At 40.5% G+C, this 19,375-nt stretch overlaps 1 protein-coding gene across 1 annotated transcript in view; it reads left to right on the forward strand.

Moving 5' to 3' along the window:
* The window catches only part of SNX4 (sorting nexin 4), a 61,526-nt gene that overhangs the window by 13,925 nt on the left and 28,226 nt on the right, over nucleotides 1-19,375 (forward strand). The window contains exons 3-6 of the mRNA XM_019522556.1: nucleotides 7,781-7,919; nucleotides 7,996-8,145; nucleotides 9,452-9,499; nucleotides 15,824-15,879. Of these exons, the coding sequence (XP_019378101.1) occupies nucleotides 7,781-7,919; nucleotides 7,996-8,145; nucleotides 9,452-9,499; nucleotides 15,824-15,879 (393 nt within the window). The remainder of the gene's footprint in view (nucleotides 1-7,780; nucleotides 7,920-7,995; nucleotides 8,146-9,451; nucleotides 9,500-15,823; nucleotides 15,880-19,375) is intronic.

Genomic DNA, 19,375 nt, shown 5'->3' on the forward strand with positions numbered 1-19,375 from the left:
GTTACCAGTGCTGGCAAATGCATTCAGTTTCCCCAGTGAAGAACCCATCCCAACTGTAAATCTGTGCATGACATGACCTGAAAGGAAACCAAATACAGGCATGGCAAAAGTAACGAAGTGTATACACCTCTGCCTTGGGATGGCTGTTTGTGATAATCTGCCATTCTTTTAGTTTTAGCGTATATGTTTACTAAGCTCTATAATCTTCTTCTTTCTGCGTTTCCACATTTTCAATTACTGAGATACAGGTTCAAATTAAATCCATATGTGGTCTTGAACCTTGTTCTAAATTTTTGGAGGCAGGGCTGTGAGCTGGTCATAATTTGATATCAAAGTATTTTCTGCCAGAAAAGCTGCCTCTTATTATCAATATTCCCGTCCTCTGCTGGCAAATTACTAAACACTGCGAGGAGGCAAGGGTGTCTTGACTGTCTCTTTATTTTAATGGTCATGTTTCTATTTTATTCTGAGACCTCTAAAGAGAACTATTTTTGGAGAGGTGAAGAAGAATGGATTGCATGTGTTTAAAATGTGTATTTTATAAACTACAAGGAGGATAGACATGGTATGATCCACGGGTAAAAAAGTGTCATTTACTTCTCATATGGTGAAAGATTAAATGCCCAAAGCTAACTGAATAGCTTGTGCAGTTGAAGGGGTTGTTGCTTTTACAAGGAAATAGATCTGATATATTTCCTTCCTTTCTTATTTAAGATTCCTGTAGTCATTCCTCTTTTTATTGCATTAAGAATTGTTTAATGGCTCATTTAAGTTCATTAGTTTTAAATAGCAAATGGGAAGAGGTTAAGTAGATGGGCTAAACTTTTCACATTGGCACTTTGCATTAAGGTAAATGAATGTGGCTTTTGGAGTAACATAATCTTCTAATCACTTACGATAACATCAGATACAAAGGTAAAAGTTGAAGGTTTTAATTTTGTCATTTAATTTTTTCCAGGCAGGTTGGTTGAGTCGATGAATAAAGTGTATTGTTAGAACTGTACTTAGAGGGGAAACATATGGTTTTCCTGTCTGAACGTTGTACAAGCATTATATTGTATTTTTAAAACCAAAACAAATTGAGAAGTTTGACTGAATGTCAACAAGTGATTATAATCTTAATTGAAGTTGGGTCTGCAGTCCTTGTATTTAATGATGGTGTTCATAATGTGGTCTTAAAAATTAGATGGTAATGAAGGTATTAAGTGTAATGAGTACCATTGTGGATTTCTGCTTCCTTTTGGAATGGAGTTCCTGGGGAGAAGTATTCTTGTAATCGGTGATACTTTATGGCTTTATAATACAGCCAGGTGGAGAGAGTTCTTGTACGATTTTAAAATATGATTTCTCCCATCTTGCCTGCTTTCCCCCCCAAATCCATTTCCACAAAATTTCAATTTCCCATTATTACCTTATTTAAAAAAAAAAAAAGTCTTGTAGATGGATGTTCACAATCTAGGCTTGCGTGTACTTGTCCACCAGATCTCAGCAAAAAAAATCTGCTGTTCTTTTTCTACCGTGGATTTTCAAATGGAAAAAATGGTTTTACTGAGTCTAACATATAGAACCATTAATTTGTATTATCCAAGTATGGGTAAAAATAGTGGTGTTTTTGTCTTGAATACACTATAGCAAAGAATACTAAAAGTGTCTTTTACATAGGACGCCTGTCTGCCTTTCTCCCCATTCAATGTAAAAGAGACTTTAATGGCGAGATTGCCTGCCTGACTAACTTGCTGGGGATTGACTGTGTGTTTTGCCATAGAAACAAGTATGAGAGAGGCTACCCCTTGCTGCTGTCTTAACAGTTCATCCTAGAGGAGTTATTTAGGAGTGAGAGCCTTCAGTCCCTGGCTTCTCTGTTGGGACATGGTCCTCAGTAAATGGGAGAATTCCCTCTCCTTAGGCATGTTAAGGGGGTGAGTAGACTAGGGGCCTCCAGGAGTAATTGGGACTTTGCCACCATATGGAAAATGCAGTAGTAGTGAGGATGGTGCAGGTTAGTGGGATTAACGCACAGCGTTTTACACACTCACTGAAAGCTGAGTGCTTTTTCTTTTGTCGCACTTGCCTGCCTGCACCACTTTCTATATCCCCCCCCCTCCCCCCCCGAGTCCTTGTTCTGGTGTCCATACCCTGAGCCTTTGGGTGCTTTCCCAAGTCGAATAAGATTAATGTCTTCTCTCAACTTTTTGACATGAACACTGTAGCCAGTAATTTATCTGTATGTGAAGCGAGGTGAAGCTTGCATCTCTGCTTTCTGAAGGCTGTTGGCACGGCACTGAGAAAAAGATGGAGCAACTTAGATGAGCCCTCTTTTTGAGGGTGTCCTCATTTTAAATCGTTTTTCCTTGTACTTGAAGATTATGGAGTATGGAGAGCAGGGAGTGTAATGTCCATTTCTAAGCCGATGTGGTCGGAAGATTGCATGAGATGAAGACAGCAGCTACGTCTCCTGTTTCAAATGACCCTAAATGGTAGCTGCTTAGGCCATGGAAAAGGCAACGCTTTCTTCATAAACTGTTTCTAGCTTAACTGGTCCTTGGTATAGACCCATACCTTCACAAGAGTCTATCAGAGCATGGTTTATATTGCAACATTTCCTTGCCAGAAGGCTTCAGTCTCTAGATTGTGCAGATATTATGGTGCTCTGGACCCTCTCACTGTTAAAGAACCCAGCCAGAATGTTATATGAAGAAACAAATACTTGCTGCTTCTAATTTGAGGCTTAAAAAAACATCTCTAAAATGCAGAGATTTTGGAAGCTAGGTTTTAAAGAAATACTCTCATTCCCAACACTACAGGAATGAGTAGCAAGTATAGAGTATTGTCAATTCCAGGCTTTTGTGAGTCGGGTCTCTGAGATCAAAGTGAAAAGAACAATGAGTTTTGGATAGTTTCATAGTTGGTCGGGTCGGAAGGGACCTGAGCAGATCATCAAGTCCGACCCCCTGCCATGGCAGGGAAGAGTACTAGGGTCAAACAACCCTGGCTAGGTGTTCATTCAGCCTCCTCTTAAAGACCCCCAGGGTAGGAGCCAGCACTACTGCTCTTGGAAGTTCGTCCCAGATCCTAGCTGCCCTGACAGTGAAGTGGCATCTCCTGATACTCTTCTTTGTCTTCTGGTCTCTGGAGGGTGAAAAAAGATGTGGCATTTGAAGTGGTTCTCGTTGATCAGAGTCAAAGCCTGAGAGCAGGGCAATCCTTTACTGGCACACAGTAATAGCTTGTCCCTGGAATGAAAGTCAGTTAACTCAAATTAGCCTTGACCAGTGGAGAGTGTCATCTTCACAGGTACTTAAAGTGGGATAATGGGCTTGTCAGCACCTGGGACAAAAGGCTCTTAGGAGAGATGCAACCTCTATTTTTTGCCCACAACCATGAGGAAGCGGAGGCTTTTGACTTCAGAAGCTGATGCCTTAAAAATGCATCAAATCTTTTGAGACCCTTGATAAACTTGCAAAAGTTGGAAAGAATATGTATAAACAAAGGAACTAATTTTAAAATAGCTGAATAGGTAGGGAGGGAAATGGCATGTATTTTTAATTAAGGGCAGATCAAGACATGGAAGACAAATGCCTTCCCTTCATATTAAGGGGTGAAGGAGAGTTTTACTGTGTTTGGCTGAACCGTTTATAAACGCTGGAATGGCCAAAGCCTAGGTAATGCACAATATGTTTGCGGTTTTTTGGTTTTTAACCTTTGGGGATGGAAAAATGGTTTACTTCAGAGAGAGGAATGAAGTAATTCTCACTGTTGGTAGGTGAGAATTACTGCTATCCAGATGCATCCCTAAAAAGTACAAGCTGCTGCACAGATCTCTTATGCTGACTCTTCCAAGGATTTTCACTTTTGTCTTGATGTTAGTTATTTTGAAGGTAAACTGTAAGCTCAGACCTTAAATTGCATCCAGAGCTGATTGGATTACATAGGGGAAGATTTATAGCAAGGATTTTGTCAGTTTAGAGTTGAAGTGTAAGAGCCATAATAATTATTCTGAACAGTTAATGTTTCAAAGGTGTAAACTGCTGGATTATGTCCTTTATCACCCATAACAGTATAAACTTGTGGAATGATATAGGGGAGAGGGCAATTATAGTCATCAGCATCTCTTCCTAAAGGGCTAGCATTGACAAGGAAGTAAAATAACTAGAAAACCCCCAAACTGGGAAGCTTAAGTTCTTCAGCTTTCTTTGATCCCAGGCAAGTGTTTTCAAGGCTGTTCTGCCTTCTAAATAGCTACATGTGCAAAGAAAGCAAGTGATGCTCCTAAGCCCTCTTTTGTAAGTAGACATTTGGAAATGAGTATGAGCTTTATAGCAATTCTTTCTCTTTGAGTGTGTCTAAGTTATGATGAAGCCAGCATTCTTCAAGCAGAAATTTGATCTCTGGAACCATAGAAAAGCTTAAATGCAAGATGGCTGTCTGATCAAGGAGCCTTTTTTCAGTATAGTGTGTTTCTTCTGAGGCTAAGTACACTTGGCTCCCAAGAGGTTGAACCTATATAGAGGTTCTGCTTTAGAGTGTGTGAAGTAATTTCTTAATACAAGTCTTTTAAAGTAGCTAACAGGGGTCTACCAATGTTTGCTACAGTCTCGCAATATATCGCTATCCCTGTTCCCTACCTGTCCCTGGCCCCCAACATAGGTGTGGTGTTTGATCAAATAAAGACCCGGCATTTCTTTTAAGAGTCTGTGATCTCCCTGTATTGGATTGCAGCCATCCTCGCTTCACTTTTCGGCAACATTTAAATGTCCTCTTGCTTCCAGGCAAGTCTCTCTTTTTACATAGTCTTGCTTTAGCCCAAGCTTCCTCCTCTCTCTGCACCCCAGGCTGGATTCAAATTGCAGCCACTGCCCACAGACTAAATCGGTTTTGACTGTCACGTAATGGTCTCTGTGACAGTATCCTTGGAGGAGGCCAGTGATCTGTGAAACAGTTTTTTTTTTTTCCTTCAGGTTTAAAGTTTGTTAAAGACTTTTAGTACTGAGTTGCATTAAACTTTTTTTTTTTTTTTTTAAATGCTTGAGGACCTAGTCCTGAACTACTGCTTCAGCAAGACAGCATTACTGAATCCTGTTGGGAATTTCTCCCCCATAAAAAGCTCAGCTCTGTACCCACAATTCTTTTTTTGGAAATCAATTTCCTGGGTTGCAGTCATACTAATTCTTCTGCTTACTGGGCTTATGTACTGTCACTTTTCATCTCTAGCAGTAGCTCAGATATAGTTTTAATTAAAGTATTCTTGAAACAAAACTCATACCATAAAAATGATTTTGCAGCTTGCATATGGTGAGACATGCTTGCTCTGAGTTTTGAGTTCTGCACTGCCTTTAGGCCTCTTGCAATTTAGGTGTGGCCTGGAAGTGTATGTTCTTCTAATACATTGTGGATGCAGCTGCAGCTTCTTTGAATCTAGATGGATTGTGATGCTGTGGTAATGTTGGACACAGTTGCAGAGTAATTTAGGTCTACATGTTTTGTGTTTTGTTCGAATTTGCTGTCTGTTAGCAATATGCGTGTATTTTTTTTTTTTTCAGTTGGGTTCATCCAGGTTTTATTGTTAATCAGCAGCAGTTGCATGTGTTGGAATGTTTATGAATTTTTTTTATGTTTTTCCTGTGTGTGACTTCAATTATCTGGGACAAAGCTACTTGATCAAAAGGATGCTTTAAGCATTATGATTAAAAACATGATCCATCCTGAAGGGGATAGAATTTGTTTTTAAAGCAGAAAATTGAGATGGCTCTTTTTATTGTTAAGTCCATTTGTTTTAATGCAGCGTTTGTCATAAATGAGGTAGAGATGAAACGGCATACAGAGCAAGGATGGGTTCCTTTTCAGCAAGCATGTTTCAGGGTTCAAATGCTCATTGTTTTCTTGTGTACCCAAAAGCTTACCAATAAAAAGCTCGTTAGGAATTTAGCCTCATAATTTTTAAAAACCCTGGAATTAGATTATGGGTGTCTGCCTTTGTTAGATCTCCTTTAACTTTCTCCACAGATAAAAAAATATGGAATAGCAGTGTGTTCCAATTTGGCATTGCACGGCTTGAAACTTGTTGGAAGAAAGTGTGTGCTGTACTTTATTTTGAGTGCTGTGAAGTATTTACACTGGTAATCCATGGCAAAATTTAATTGACTTGGGTATGGGTGTACACTGGCAGGTCTCAAAATGTAGTTTCTGCTGGTTAGAAAAATGTATATATGGCCACTTAACAAAAAGTTGTGACACTTTTTTCAGTCTACTGTAGTTTGGCAGGTTGAATGCCTCTTCCTTCCAGTGTTGTTCTCTGCATGTGCCTGTCCCAATACATGCTGTTCACAAGCTTAGCAAGCTGTCAGTAATACCTTCTTACTAGATCCTAAAATGTGTAGTTTTATTGCAACAGAATATCCTGTGTTATATGTACTTGGTAAAATCCTCCTCTGCACATATTTTTTTCATTATTAATTTATATGCTTTTCACCCCCAAAGGATCCCAGATTGCTTTCACAGTCCATGCTAGTACGATAGTCCCTTAACCCAGCACTAAAGGACAGCTACCTCTGAGACCTAAGCAAAACAGCAGTGTAAAAGTATGCAACACTATATGGCAGTTCAGTGTAACAAGTGAGGAGTACTGTTGTTTTAATTGAAAACGGTATGTACAATTTTATAATTGCATTGAGTTGGGCAATGGGCACCAGCATAAATATCCTTATGTTTTTGTGAAAAACATAGGATTTTTTTTTTGTAGTAAGGATCACACTTTCAGTGGCACACTTGATGGCAAAATGTGTTATCACTATGCTGACTTGAAGGGAGTGCCCTTATTTACACCACTTTTTACCAAAACTCAGGGGTTTCCTCTGGGGGGGTTCCTCACTAATGTAAATCCTGTCTGAAGATGAGCATCTGCCATGATGTCTTGAATAAATTGACTGACTAAGCTCAAACCTGAGAGGAAGCTGGAGATGGGTTTGTAATCTAATTTAAAATCAGGGAAAAAGATGGCCTCCAAAAATATTATATATCAAGATTAAACAAAAGGTCTGCTAATTTACGTTGTACTGGCTTATTTTGCCTTCAGCTAGTCTGTCTGTTTGCACTGTGAACTCTTAAATCTCTGAACATAAAGGGACACTATCCTGAAGCCTTGAATTAAAAGTTCTTTTGAATACTACACTTACTCCTAAGATCCCCTAATCATTTATCTAATTTTACAATTGTACTTAATTGGTATGTGTGGGGTTCTTGGTTTTTGTTTTGTTTTGTATTTGTTTTTTTTTGTTTAAAGCGTTCTCTTTCTCCAAGTGCTGTGTGAAAATCAAATGGGGGATTCTGCTTTAGTTGTAATTTTGACCCAGTGGCCAGTTAATTTCCAAGCAAGTGGGTTCAGCCCAGCAGAGTTTTAAGAGCCTTTTACTAAACCTGAATTTGATGGGAGATGAGGCTAATGTTCTTGGAGGATTGGTGCTGTTGTGCTTTCCTGTTGCAGTTAGTCATATTGATCTGTATGGAACTGCTCTCGTGCATAATTGCTGGCTGGATTGGATCCTAGCTGCTGGCCAGGAAATGCCAGTTGCCTCAAAGAAACTAGAAAATAAATTATTTTCTCTAAAGTTTCAGTTACTGGTGCATGTAGAAATTGTGGATGATGCTTGTACTAGTGATCAGTTGGGGAAAATTTTTAGTTTTGTCAAATAACTTTGTATCTTATTTAATTGAAGAATGTAGATGCTGAGATTTTTGTAAATTTATCATTCAACATTCAGTTCTGATTTGTTTTATTTTTCAGGGCAGTTGAGTCCCAGACTGAGGGACAGTGTTCCCCAGTAGACTCCCTTTGGAGACGGTACAGTGAATTTGAGTTGCTGAGGAATTACTTGTTGGTTACCTTTCCCCATATTGTGGTCCCACCTTTACCAGAAAAAAGGGTAAGAAAGTTGAAACTATGCTTTCCTTTGCATTTATTACAGACTAGCTGTTCTTAACTGTGCTCTGCTCACACAGGCTGAATTTGTTTGGCATAAGTTATCAGCTGATAATATGGATCCAGACTTTGTGGAAAGACGAAGAATTGGATTGGAAAACTTTCTATTGCGGGTGGCTTCGCATCCCATTCTTTGCCAGGACAAAATATTTTATTCATTTTTAACACAGGTATTCAAACTACTTTTTTTTTCCATTTGATGCTTTTTTATGATGTTTAAGTGACTAACTCATAAATGGGTATCTGCTTTGCTTCTGGCAAAAAAGCATTGCCACACACATGACAACGGTTTAAATTACCTGGCCTACTTTTCAGTAGGGCAAGGTTGGTTTTACAATGTCTCGTAGTTTTTTGTGTTTTTTCCAGTTTAGTTAAACTTCCTAAAAATGAGATTACCCTATCCCTGCAGGATTTGTTCCCAAGATTAATATAACACAGCCAGGAAGTCTCTTTCCTGGAGGAAAAAAAAAATGTTTATCATACCATATTCTTTGCTACACAGGCTGCACTGGGTTCCAAATTAATTTTTGGATGCAGTGAAGTCTTTTTAGTTCTTATGTGGCATTGGTTTTGACTACTTCACGCCCCATCCCAAGTGTTTTGTCGTCAGGTAAATCTTGTTCTCTACATCCTGTACAGTTAACAACTTGCTGATACTTAGACCACTGTGTAAGCCCTGTTTGTTGCATACAGGCCTTTTTCTGGGGGTTGTGACTAAATTTCATTCTTGTCTGGGGCTTTTTTGTTTCACTGGAGGCAGTGGTTTTATAGTTGTTTAGGGGTGAGGTGTTTCCTGCTTTTACATGGGGCTGAAGGTTGTGATATTTCACTTTCAATTTTAAGCATTCTGTGACTTGAGTCTTATATCGTTTTGTAGCCTGCAAAATAATTCTCCAAACCACTTTGGTGTTTACATGGCTGAACTACTCAAATCCACTTTTACTTTTTACTTTTCACTTAAGCTATTTGGAGAAGTTGTCCACTCCATTTGGTCTTGTTAGCTTGATGGTTATCCCTTCACTCCCTTCCCAATTGCAGGGGAGGTCTAAGTTTGGCCTCTGTCTTGCTCCTGGAGTTGGCAGTGTCTGGGAAGGATAAATACAAAACTGTCACTGTCTCTCTTTTTTGGAGAATGAAAACAGCTCTTCAGATAAGGCTGTGATCCCTGCAGTACACAGGATAATGCAGGCTACTGCTGGCCAATGGTGAAGCAGGAAGCTTGCAAAGTGAGCTCAAGGGTAAAGTGAAACCAGTACTCAGAATGATCTGTTACACAGATTCCAGTAAGACTTCCTTCCAGTAACCTGGCCGGGTGAGCAAGACTGGACCAGGGTTGGCTACTTGGTCTTTCCATGTCCTTTGCTGGGTTCCTCCAGATTCCTTTTGGCCTTGAAATGGTTCTGTTATGGGATCTTGGAGTTGTCACACCAGGTTCTACAGTAAATTTATTTAAGTGAAACTTTTTCTTATTTCTAGGAAGGTGGCTGGAAGGAAATGGTGAATGAAACTGGATTTCAGTTGAAGGTAATTTTCGTATGCATTTGTCAGGTGAAGGACCGAGACTTGTGAAGTAGCCTGATCACAATAAAGAAGTCTACTTCAGAGTCCACACAGACATAATAATTTTAATATGAAAGGCAACAAAAAATTGTGAGAACCAAATATGTGATTTTTTTTTTTCCCCGCCCCCTGAAAATGGGAATAGTGTATTTTTGCTATTTTGAAATTTGGCAATTGTTGTGCATGTGGACAGCTGTGGCAAGCCTGTTTTAGTTAGCTCTTGATAGACAGTGGGTATAGTGTTTAATACTAAGTGTGACCTATGGAATTATGGGCCTGGTAAACTTTTAAAAGGAAACAAAATTGGGTTTTGTCAACTTGATCAATCGGCCTCTCAAAGGATGGCCGTAAGGGCTAGCTCTGACACTAGGATTATGACATGTAAAGGTAGAATGTGCAAACAGAATAGAAATGGATGGCCAAAACTTCAATGTCTTTCTGCCAGAATAAGCAGCTAAAAGGATCAGATGGGAGATGAGGCAGTGCCTCAGGGAAATGCAAGACTTGATTTTGCTTAGGCTTATTCTGGATTAGTTTATTTTACCTAACTGTTTTTGAGTCTCAGACTAGCTCTCTGGAATTTTTAATTTGTTTTCTAAAATTTCTGTGAGGGTTTTTTTTTGTTTTGTTTTTTTTTTTTTAAGTACTTGAATCTTAAATTGTCTTGAGAGAGTTGCTGCCGTACACCCTTGAAGGAAACGCATGATTTTTCTGACTTCTCAGAGGAGGCATTTGGTATCTATCCTAAAAAATTTGGAAGGGATACACTCCAGTGAAATACTGCCTAGATAATGACTGTAGTCAGTACAGGGGGAAGAGAAAGCTAATGGAAAACTGGTATGAATAGGTGACCCAAACTGTACCTTGCCACATTGGAAAAGCATTGGTATATAATAAGTTGTTGACCCAAGCTTTTTTGGTAGCAGACAAATGTACCTGCAGGTGCAAAATGACATGATGTGTATGAGTCTAGGCCTTCAACTCAGCATTTTTACATGTGCAAGCTCCACAGCACTGGGTACTTTGAAAAGCGCCCAGCACTGCAACACTTGCAGTTGTATAGGTGACGAAATGCGTGTTGGCACAGAGAAAATGGCACACTGGTGCCACTTTCTCTATGCTGATGCACATTTTTGCCACTTACACAACTGCACACAGCTCAGCGTGGTGCGTGTCGGCTCCCATGCAGAGCAGACTCGACTAATCGGGCACATCTGAGAACTAAAAGGTATGTGTACAAATGCCCAGATTTTTATCCTGTAGCTTTTTTGGTTGTTCAGAAGCCTTTCAACTGTGAGTTCACTAGAAAATGATGAGTACTGTCAAGAAGTGTGTGTGTGTGGGGGGGGAAGTGTGATCTGCTTCTATTAATCTTGAGGTTTTAACAACTGAATTTGAATTGCAAGGCACATCCTATTAACAGTCAAATCCCACAATCCAAAACTTCGTGTGTGTGTGTGTTAACTTGCCTTTACCTAGTTGCTGCAACATCCTCCTGCCTTACTACCACATCCCCCTCCTTCACTACAACTATTATATTTTTTTAATTAAAAAAACAAAAAGCCTGCAACACTCTGAATGTTAAAAATGCAGAAGCAAGGGCAGAGGGGGACAACAATGACTTTAATATTACTTTAGAGTGACAGCACAATGTGCCTTGACTATCACTTTTCATAAGATTTGGAGCTGGCAGTTCTTTGAGTGTTTGCACATGTACACACCAACCATCCCACTCAGTGCAGGAATTCAGAACATGTTCTCTTCATTAGAGATTATGCATGTGCCCTCTGAAGCTTGGCAACTCCGCTTCTCCAGTGGGTAAAAAGTGCTCCGATTAGCCAGTGCTTTCTGTAGTTCTCTGCAGGCTTCCTTGGTGAGTGAGGCAAAGAGCCGTGGGCAAACCCCCAGCATCTCCTTCACTTGGCTGCTCTGCTCAGTGTTTCCCAATCCTGATGGCATTCTTTCACCCCCACAATGGTTCCTCCCACCTGCCACCATACAGTTCCTTTTTGAGCCATTTCTCTGCACCACACCCCCCACACATTGGAGTGCTCCAGCCCTCCCTGCTCTGAGCTCAGCTCTCTCTCTCTCCCTTCGTTTACCCTCACTGCCGAATTTGCCCCAGTGGATTGTCCCTGAGCCTGCAATTCTGCAGCAGGCAGTGGAGTGGATAGGTGAAGTAACCCTGAGCACCAAGCAGGGAGGAATGGAGTGCTGCATGGGGAAGGAAGGGAGATGCATGTGCTTTGGGAACCTGCAGCACAGCAGACAGATGGGACCATTGGGGGTGCAAGAGTGCTCACCAGGTTCAGGAGCTGTGGCTGCAGATCTTCTAGTCATGCCTCTGGGTGGCAGGTATGCATTTCCATCTTCTTCCAAGTTTTGCCATTCTCTGAGTTTGGGAAGACCTTTTTTTAATTTTAGGCAACATGCCTTTCTCAGTCAGCCTGTCTCCCTGGCCTGTGAACAGTCCTTTCTCCTTACAAACTAACTTTTGAGAGTTTATTTGTTCTCAGGCTTCTGACTGTCAAAATAAGGCTTCAGTGAGGAAACAAGCTTTTCAAAATTAACGTCTTGCCTATTGTCTTTTTCAGTTGGTCCTGGAGTGTCCTTATCTAGATCTGCTGCATTGCTTTTCTGTTTATTCTTCCAGCAGTCCCACGTTAAGTTAGACCAATGCAGTCATACAGGAAATTTGAATAACTTTGCCACAGATATGCAGTAACTTTACCTCCCGGACCAGGTCACGTACAGTTTTCCTGCCACTCTTACATAACAGCTCCTTGTCTGTCACAACAGTTTCTCGGAAAGTGGAGCACTGGCACTTCTGGAGTGTGAAGATCCAGAGCTTGTGAAGATGAGAATAGTCTCTCTGGGGATTTTGTTCTTAACAGAGACTGCTTTAGGATAAGATCAAGCCTACTACACTGGAGTCTTAATAATGGACTCTTTCAAATACATTTGTAACAAGATCTGTACTCACTGAAGCATGAAGAGAACTCAGCTGTATAATGGAGAGTGAGATTTTTTCCATGCAGCGATTAGGAATAGTGTAAAAGTTTAGTGGAAAAAATATGCAGAACAGGAAGAGAGAAATATGCATTCTTGATGGAAGAGAGGCTGGGTTCCATCACCCAAGGAGGTGGAGTCTGAAATTCTTGCCTCTGATAACTTGTGTATTCCAGAAAAAAAAGTGGAGCCACAACAAATGGAAGAGTGGATTATTAAAAGAGAAAATGAGAAGTTTGAGAGATGCAAGTGTGTGTTCTGTACAGTATTGACAAAAGCAGATATTAACAGCCTGTAAATGGTTCTTCTTAGTAGGTATTTGAATTGCAAGAGTGACCACACTTTTTTTTAACTAATTGTCTTATAGACTGGGATGTAGCTGTAACATCTATTTGAATTCAAGTGTTTCTCAAAAGGTGTCTTTGTACCGGTCCTTTTAAGTGTTAAAAATGTGGAAACAAGTTCTGAATTGCCAAGTTAAAATAACTGAAAGTGCTTCACAACTTTCAAAACATTTGGATAGTAAACTCTACCAATTCAGTTTTTGAATGACATTACACTGTGGAAGCCTGAGTTGTGTATTAATTTTTATTTTAATGGCAGCAAGGTTGGGGTGGGAATGGGGCAGTTAATTGTACTGAATAGTGGAAAGGTATGATAGAAAGCTTCTTTCACTGAGCTCAAATTCAATTGCATACAATTGAAATGGGCCAGTCTTCTTGTAAACTTGTAAGTGTGGCTACCAAGCTTAGCCACACTTCCAAGTAGCTGGCTCGTCTGTATTAAAATATAGGCTAATCTCTGGAGGTAGAAGGAGTCCAAAGAGCAACACAATACTGGAAATAAAGAATTCTGATTAGATGCTATCTTAGATTGTTAATGTAAGGTGTGATAAGCCCCATTTTTGCTTTCTAGCTGTCTAACTATACATGGCTGGTTTTGTTTTGTGTTGTTTTTTTCTGGAAGAAACTATGAAAACCTTGTACAATATCAGGGCTTGGAGCCCTTCAGTTTTCCTTTTGTTAAACCTTTTTTAGAGTGTATTTTTTATATTTAGTTTCTCTGCTTGGGCAAAATAATTTGCTTTTTTTACACTAAGTACACTGACTTGGTTCTCTGTAGCAGCCGACCATCATTCTTGGGGCCAAGATGTGGACCATCCTATATGACTAAAAAGCAGACCTGAGCCTATTGAGTGCTCCCCATGTTCATTCTACCACATACTGACCAGGATGGTTTCCAGCCCCAAAGTTTCAGCTGTGCTTGAACAAAATTTAGACTGCAGACACAGCAGTGAGCCAGCTGAACAGATACAAGTCCAGTGTCAAGCTTGTGGAGTTTATTTTTTGGCCCCTTCTGACTAGAATTGCCATACTGGTTTAGTTTAATATTATAGTGCAGGAGGCTTCCCCTGGTTGTGATTCACATTGTTTCTTGCAGGCTAGGCACTTATAGAGAAGAACTATATATGAGCCATGATGCCTCCCATTTTGTTATCTTTCAAAACAAATTGATTTTAGTCTCTTTCAAACTGGTTACAGATGAAGTGACTGGAGGGAGACTGAGTTATCAGTGTCACTCTGGGATGTTGGCACTGTTTTGTAGAGGTGACTCCTGGCAGGCAACCCCCTCTTTATCCCCTTTTGATTTAATGCTTTTATATGATCTCATTGGTAGCTATTAACTCCAAAGCAATAGCCAAATTAGTCTTAATTGAACTCTGGTACTGTGCATGGTACTCCACAGACTTACAGCAGTCTCATCCTTTTTCTTAAAGTGAAATTCAAACATGGATGTTTTTATATAGACATGGTGCAATAAGAGGTATCAGTCTTGTAACAGAACTTAGTTGAGAGGCTTCTGATGGAGAACATGGGGTTCAGCACTATAAAGTCTTTGTGCCAGATGGTACAGTGGTGAATTGTCATAAAAAGCTGCTGCTGCTGCTGCTGCTTGTGTCCTGTCTGAGATTGACAAGTATTTAGCAGAATTTGCAAATTCATTAGAATCTGACAGGACCACAATGTGAGTGCTTCTGCTATGGCTGCTATAGGTGCACCAAGCAAAAGTAAACTAAGACCACATTGCAGGGTTATTTTTACTTGAAATCACTCAAGATGTTTAATGAATTTTAACATTCCTGAAGACTGGGTGAATGCTTAGTAAGCATTTTTGCCCAAGCACTGTCTTTGTTAGGTACAGTGTCTTGCACAATGGAGCCTCAGTGCCTGGGATCCAGAGGCATAGCAGGGTGGCTGCGACACACGGGGCAGCAACTGCTGTGGTGATGTGGTCAGCTGCTATTTTCCACCCCTCTTTCCCCCGTGCATACAAAAAGGCAGTGCCTGAGGCTGCTTGCCTGATGTCTCCTCCACTCGTGGTTATGCTACTGTTGGGACACACAGGTATTACTGTAATATTAATGCTAAATGAAAGGATGTTACTCTATAAATAGTAAATTGGGCGGCTTAATTCTACAGTTTTAAAAAATGTAATTGCAAATGCAAGAACTGGTGTCTGAGGATTGCATGCTTCTGTTGCAGGCACTAATGAAGTGACTTTTTTGTCATTGTGGGTATAATTAAAGCAACTGGCTGTCATTAAATAGGTTACTGAACTTTTTTTTAGTAGTGATCCAGTATAGCAGGTTCATAGCTATTAAAAAAAGAACACTGCAGTGAAAGGTGGCTATATATAATATACATACACCTCTAAAGTAACTCCTAAAATGAGAGAACACCATATATTTGAGTTTGATTTCACTGGGGAACTGTTTCAAGTAATGCAGAGCATATAGAGGTCACTTCCACCACTAGTTTTATTTGGTTTGAAAAATATATAAAATAGCTTGTCCATATGGCCTTATACCTAATTGCATCATCTGAAAAGAATGTAGCATTGTAGATCTTAATTTTATGGTTTGTGTAACATTTTAAGAAAAAACATTTTGCTGGGATTTAGGATTATGTACTAGTTTTAATGATACTGGATTTTGTTTACTTACTAGTTTGCAAAATTTGTTTTAGTTGTCTAGTGATGGCTTTCCTTAAAAGAAGCCTGATACTAGGTGCTTCACTTTCCAGATTAAGGAAGTATGTTATGAAGAAACCTTAGTCTTCCTATTGTCAGATAAGAAATTGTGTTTGATGTCATTGAAATGTATATCTTCTGCTTGAAATATTATATATTAAATAATTTTAAGCAAGGGGGGGAATAGTTTACTGTGTGATTGTTTAAAAAAAAAAGTGTGAATCTAATGCAACTATCTCTGTCTTTTAGGCAGACTCCAGGTTAAAAGCTCTTAGTGCAACTTTCAGAGTGAAAAACCCAGACAAGTAAGATTTTTTTTTTTCCCCCCCCCCCCCCCCCTCTTTCCTGATTGTAGCTACTGGCTTGGATGGCAGTATGTTCTGTATACTTGGCATACATTCAAGAATGAAAAATTAACCATGCAGTGTAGAGTTCGTTAATAAATTTCCAATAAAGGACAGTAGAAAGCACCCAAAAATGCTGTTTCTGTGAAGAGCAGGGAATTCTTCACCTGAGTAGTTTGTTTGTTTTTTTTTTTAAAAAGATACTGATTCATGTTTGCAAAAGTGGAATAAAGACCTAGTCTTCAGAGCATGATCAGCTGTGCCATAATGTGTTGCACAGCTGATTCACTTCACCGATGTCTACCAACAATGCCAGAGCTGTTGTCCCTGCCCTTCCTGGGGCTTCAGGTACCTGATCCCACAGGGAAAATTGGCTATGGGTGCTGTCTGATTTGGGGCATGAGTCTGAAAGTGGGGGGAACCCTCTGCTTCAGGCATGCTTGTGTCAAGGCGCAAGGGAATCTCCCTGCAGGAGACTCCTGTGGAGAGGCCTGGGAGGGGGGAACTCTCATTGGGGATTTTCCCCCTCCATGTTTGCAGACTGGGCATGGCAGCATGATAAGCATGCTGTGGGGATCCTTCTGCATGGGACTTCCCCCAGCATATGTCTGCATGTATGGAGGGGTTCTTCCCTCTGTATTTGCCTGCTGTGCCCCTTTCCTGATGGGTCCAGCTTGGATCCAGTGGCTCCTTGAGCCACTGATTCCTGCTCAAAATCTGTTTTGTTTTTTCTGGAGGGAGAAATAGTTTACAGTGTAATTTCATAAGGTATGTCAAGTTTCTCTTCCTATTTTGCAGGCAGAGGTGAGGGGTATTGGGCAGGCTGCTTAATCTTTAGTTAGTTGTTGGTTTCTTTTGGGGTTGTTTTTTGTTTTTGTTTTTTAAATACCTGAAATACCTTGGCCATTAATGTCTGCAGTTCTCTAATTCACTGCCCTTGCACATACTTACCAGAATGTGAATTAAAAGGATGGCCATCTATACCCCACTGTAGACCAGTGATGATAATTGTTCTTTAGCTATAGTTTCTCTGCTAGTTATGAAAGACACTACACATTTAACCTATAATGTAGAAGACGCTCCTTTAGACGTGGCAAGATTATGGAAATGCGAGTGTCTTTACAGAAGATGTCATGAGAAGCCATTTTCTGTGGGTAGTCATTTTGATGCATTTTGGGGTGGGGGAGATGTTAATTCTAGCTTTTGAATTCTTAAGTAGAAAACTAAGTTATCTGACTGTTTTTAGCAAAACCTGCTGTGTGAAAATCAGGCTACTTGAGCATGCTTGCAGATGCTTAAATTCACTTGATTAGAAACTTAGCTGTAAGTATCCATTTGAGGGGGGAAAAATTCTGGACATGCTTTTTTCCATGCTAATTATAACTGACAGATCATTCAGTCGTTTGTGTTCTATTCCTAGTTTTTACTCTCGGTGGAATAAATGCCCATGTACCGCATAAGGCTGCAAAACAGGGAAACTTGGCCTTTGATATCTGTCTTTCACTGCTGAACTGCACCAAAATAAATATTCATCTTTAGAGATGGTATAGCAAGTCATTGAACATATCTATGCCTGCAAGCAGCCATTAGGAGGCTGTTCTGACATTTTTTAGAGTTCTTGAGATGCCTGGATATAAGGCCCCACATATTGGCATTGACAGGGGCTGCTCATGCTGAGCAACTTTAACCGATAATTGAGGAATAAAGTAACAATGGTCAAATAGAGGCATGACACAGGAGGTGAAAATTCACTGGCATGTTTGGTCCAATTCCACCAGAAAATGTGATCAGTAGGAATGAATTGCATAAGCAGGGTTAGACTTTCTGATGGCTCCTGTATAAGGATTATGTGATATTAAGTGCACAACTGCTCTGAGTTCACTATTATATATACATACATAGAAGACCTCCCCCAGCAGTCCCTAGTATAGGGTACTTGGCATTGAATTTGCCTCGGTGACTAATAATTTTGAACTTTTTCGTTTGTTATCTTTTTATTGCAACAACAAATATTTAATGAAAAATAGATGAGAACTTTACAAAGGAAACATTACAGATCATAATACATAGCATTATATTGCTCCTTGATGGCAAATAAGCTGCAAACCAGCTTCAGCATCCCTGAGAACTCATGTTCCAAGCCCATAAAAGGGGCAGAGGAATACCAACTGCTCCTGGACACTTCCAGTTTGTTTTGGGTGTTAATGCTTAGTTCTTGATATTGGTGTCTAAAACTTGGCTTGCATAAGATCTGCTGCCCTCTTATTGGGGCATTTGAAGCCTCTGAGAGCTGTTCTCAGTTGGCACAGATTGAATCCATCTTCTCTGGGTGGATCTACTGTTCTTCTGTTCTGTTTTTTTTCTTTCCCCAGCAGGTGCTTGGAGCAGGACACAGGTTTCTTTGGTTGAGAGAGAAGTAACTGAAATTCATCCCACTCTTTCAGGCCCTGTCAAGCTGGACAAATTTTTTTACCCCTCTGCCAGCAGGAGCCAGAGCTCACCCAGCCCTGTTCAGTCTGGTTTCAAAAGGACAGTCTCTTTCAGTCAACCAGACCCTACTACCCTTCACAGAGTTCTCTTGAAACACTCTGCTTCAGGCTTAACTGCCCTACATGTTCCATCCTGCTTGCTAGGATAAAGTTTACTCCCCCTCAACCTTGGTGGTAAACCCAACATGGCTGCCAGCCACCACCATTTCCCCACCAAGCATGTTCAAGTGTGCCTCACTGACTTGCCTGAGATGGATGCAGTTTGAAAAGTTCCCTCCCTCAGTACAACAGGGTTTTGGTTGCACACCTTGCACACTTTTTCTGGTATATGCTGTGGTTCCCAACCTTTTTAAACTGTGGACCAGCATACTGCAGACTGGAAGTGCCCGGCATACCATGGACTGGCAGCCGACCCACTTTTATACAGAGTATAGAAAAGGGTTGGCTGCTGGTCTGCGGTATGCCAGTTGCTTCCAGTCCAGCAGTCAATCCGTCACGGCCTGGTACTGGCCTGTGGCCCAGGGGTTGGGAACTTCTGCTGCATGTCATCTTCTGATATGTGCTTTTCATAGTCTGGTACAGTAGCCTCTGACTCAAATGGTAGACTCGCCTTGTTTGGCTGTGATGTCATTCTCCTTCCAGTGTCTTTCAAAAAGATCATTATAATGTAGCTGTAGTCTGCAAAAGACTGTTTTGGGTATACTAGAGTCTGGTATGCGTCCAACATAGCATATTGTCTCTCTTCAGCACCTTTGGATCGCCCAATGGTTGTCAAACTTCCTAATGTCACAGAACTCTTTTGTATTGCTGCCACTCCAGCCGCAGGACCTCTACCTCCTATGCTAAAGAGCTGACATGGAGCCCATTGACCCAGTCTGGCAATGGCAGCGCATCACCTGCAGAACCCCTGATTTGACATGTGGAACCCCATGGTTTCACAGAACACGGCTTGAAACCCACTGTCAAAA

The sequence above is a fragment of the Gavialis gangeticus genome, unplaced genomic scaffold (genome assembly GCF_001723915.1).
Source record: "Gavialis gangeticus isolate Ggan-Ray unplaced genomic scaffold, GavGan_comp1, whole genome shotgun sequence".
Lineage (NCBI taxonomy): Eukaryota > Metazoa > Chordata > Crocodylia > Gavialidae > Gavialis > Gavialis gangeticus.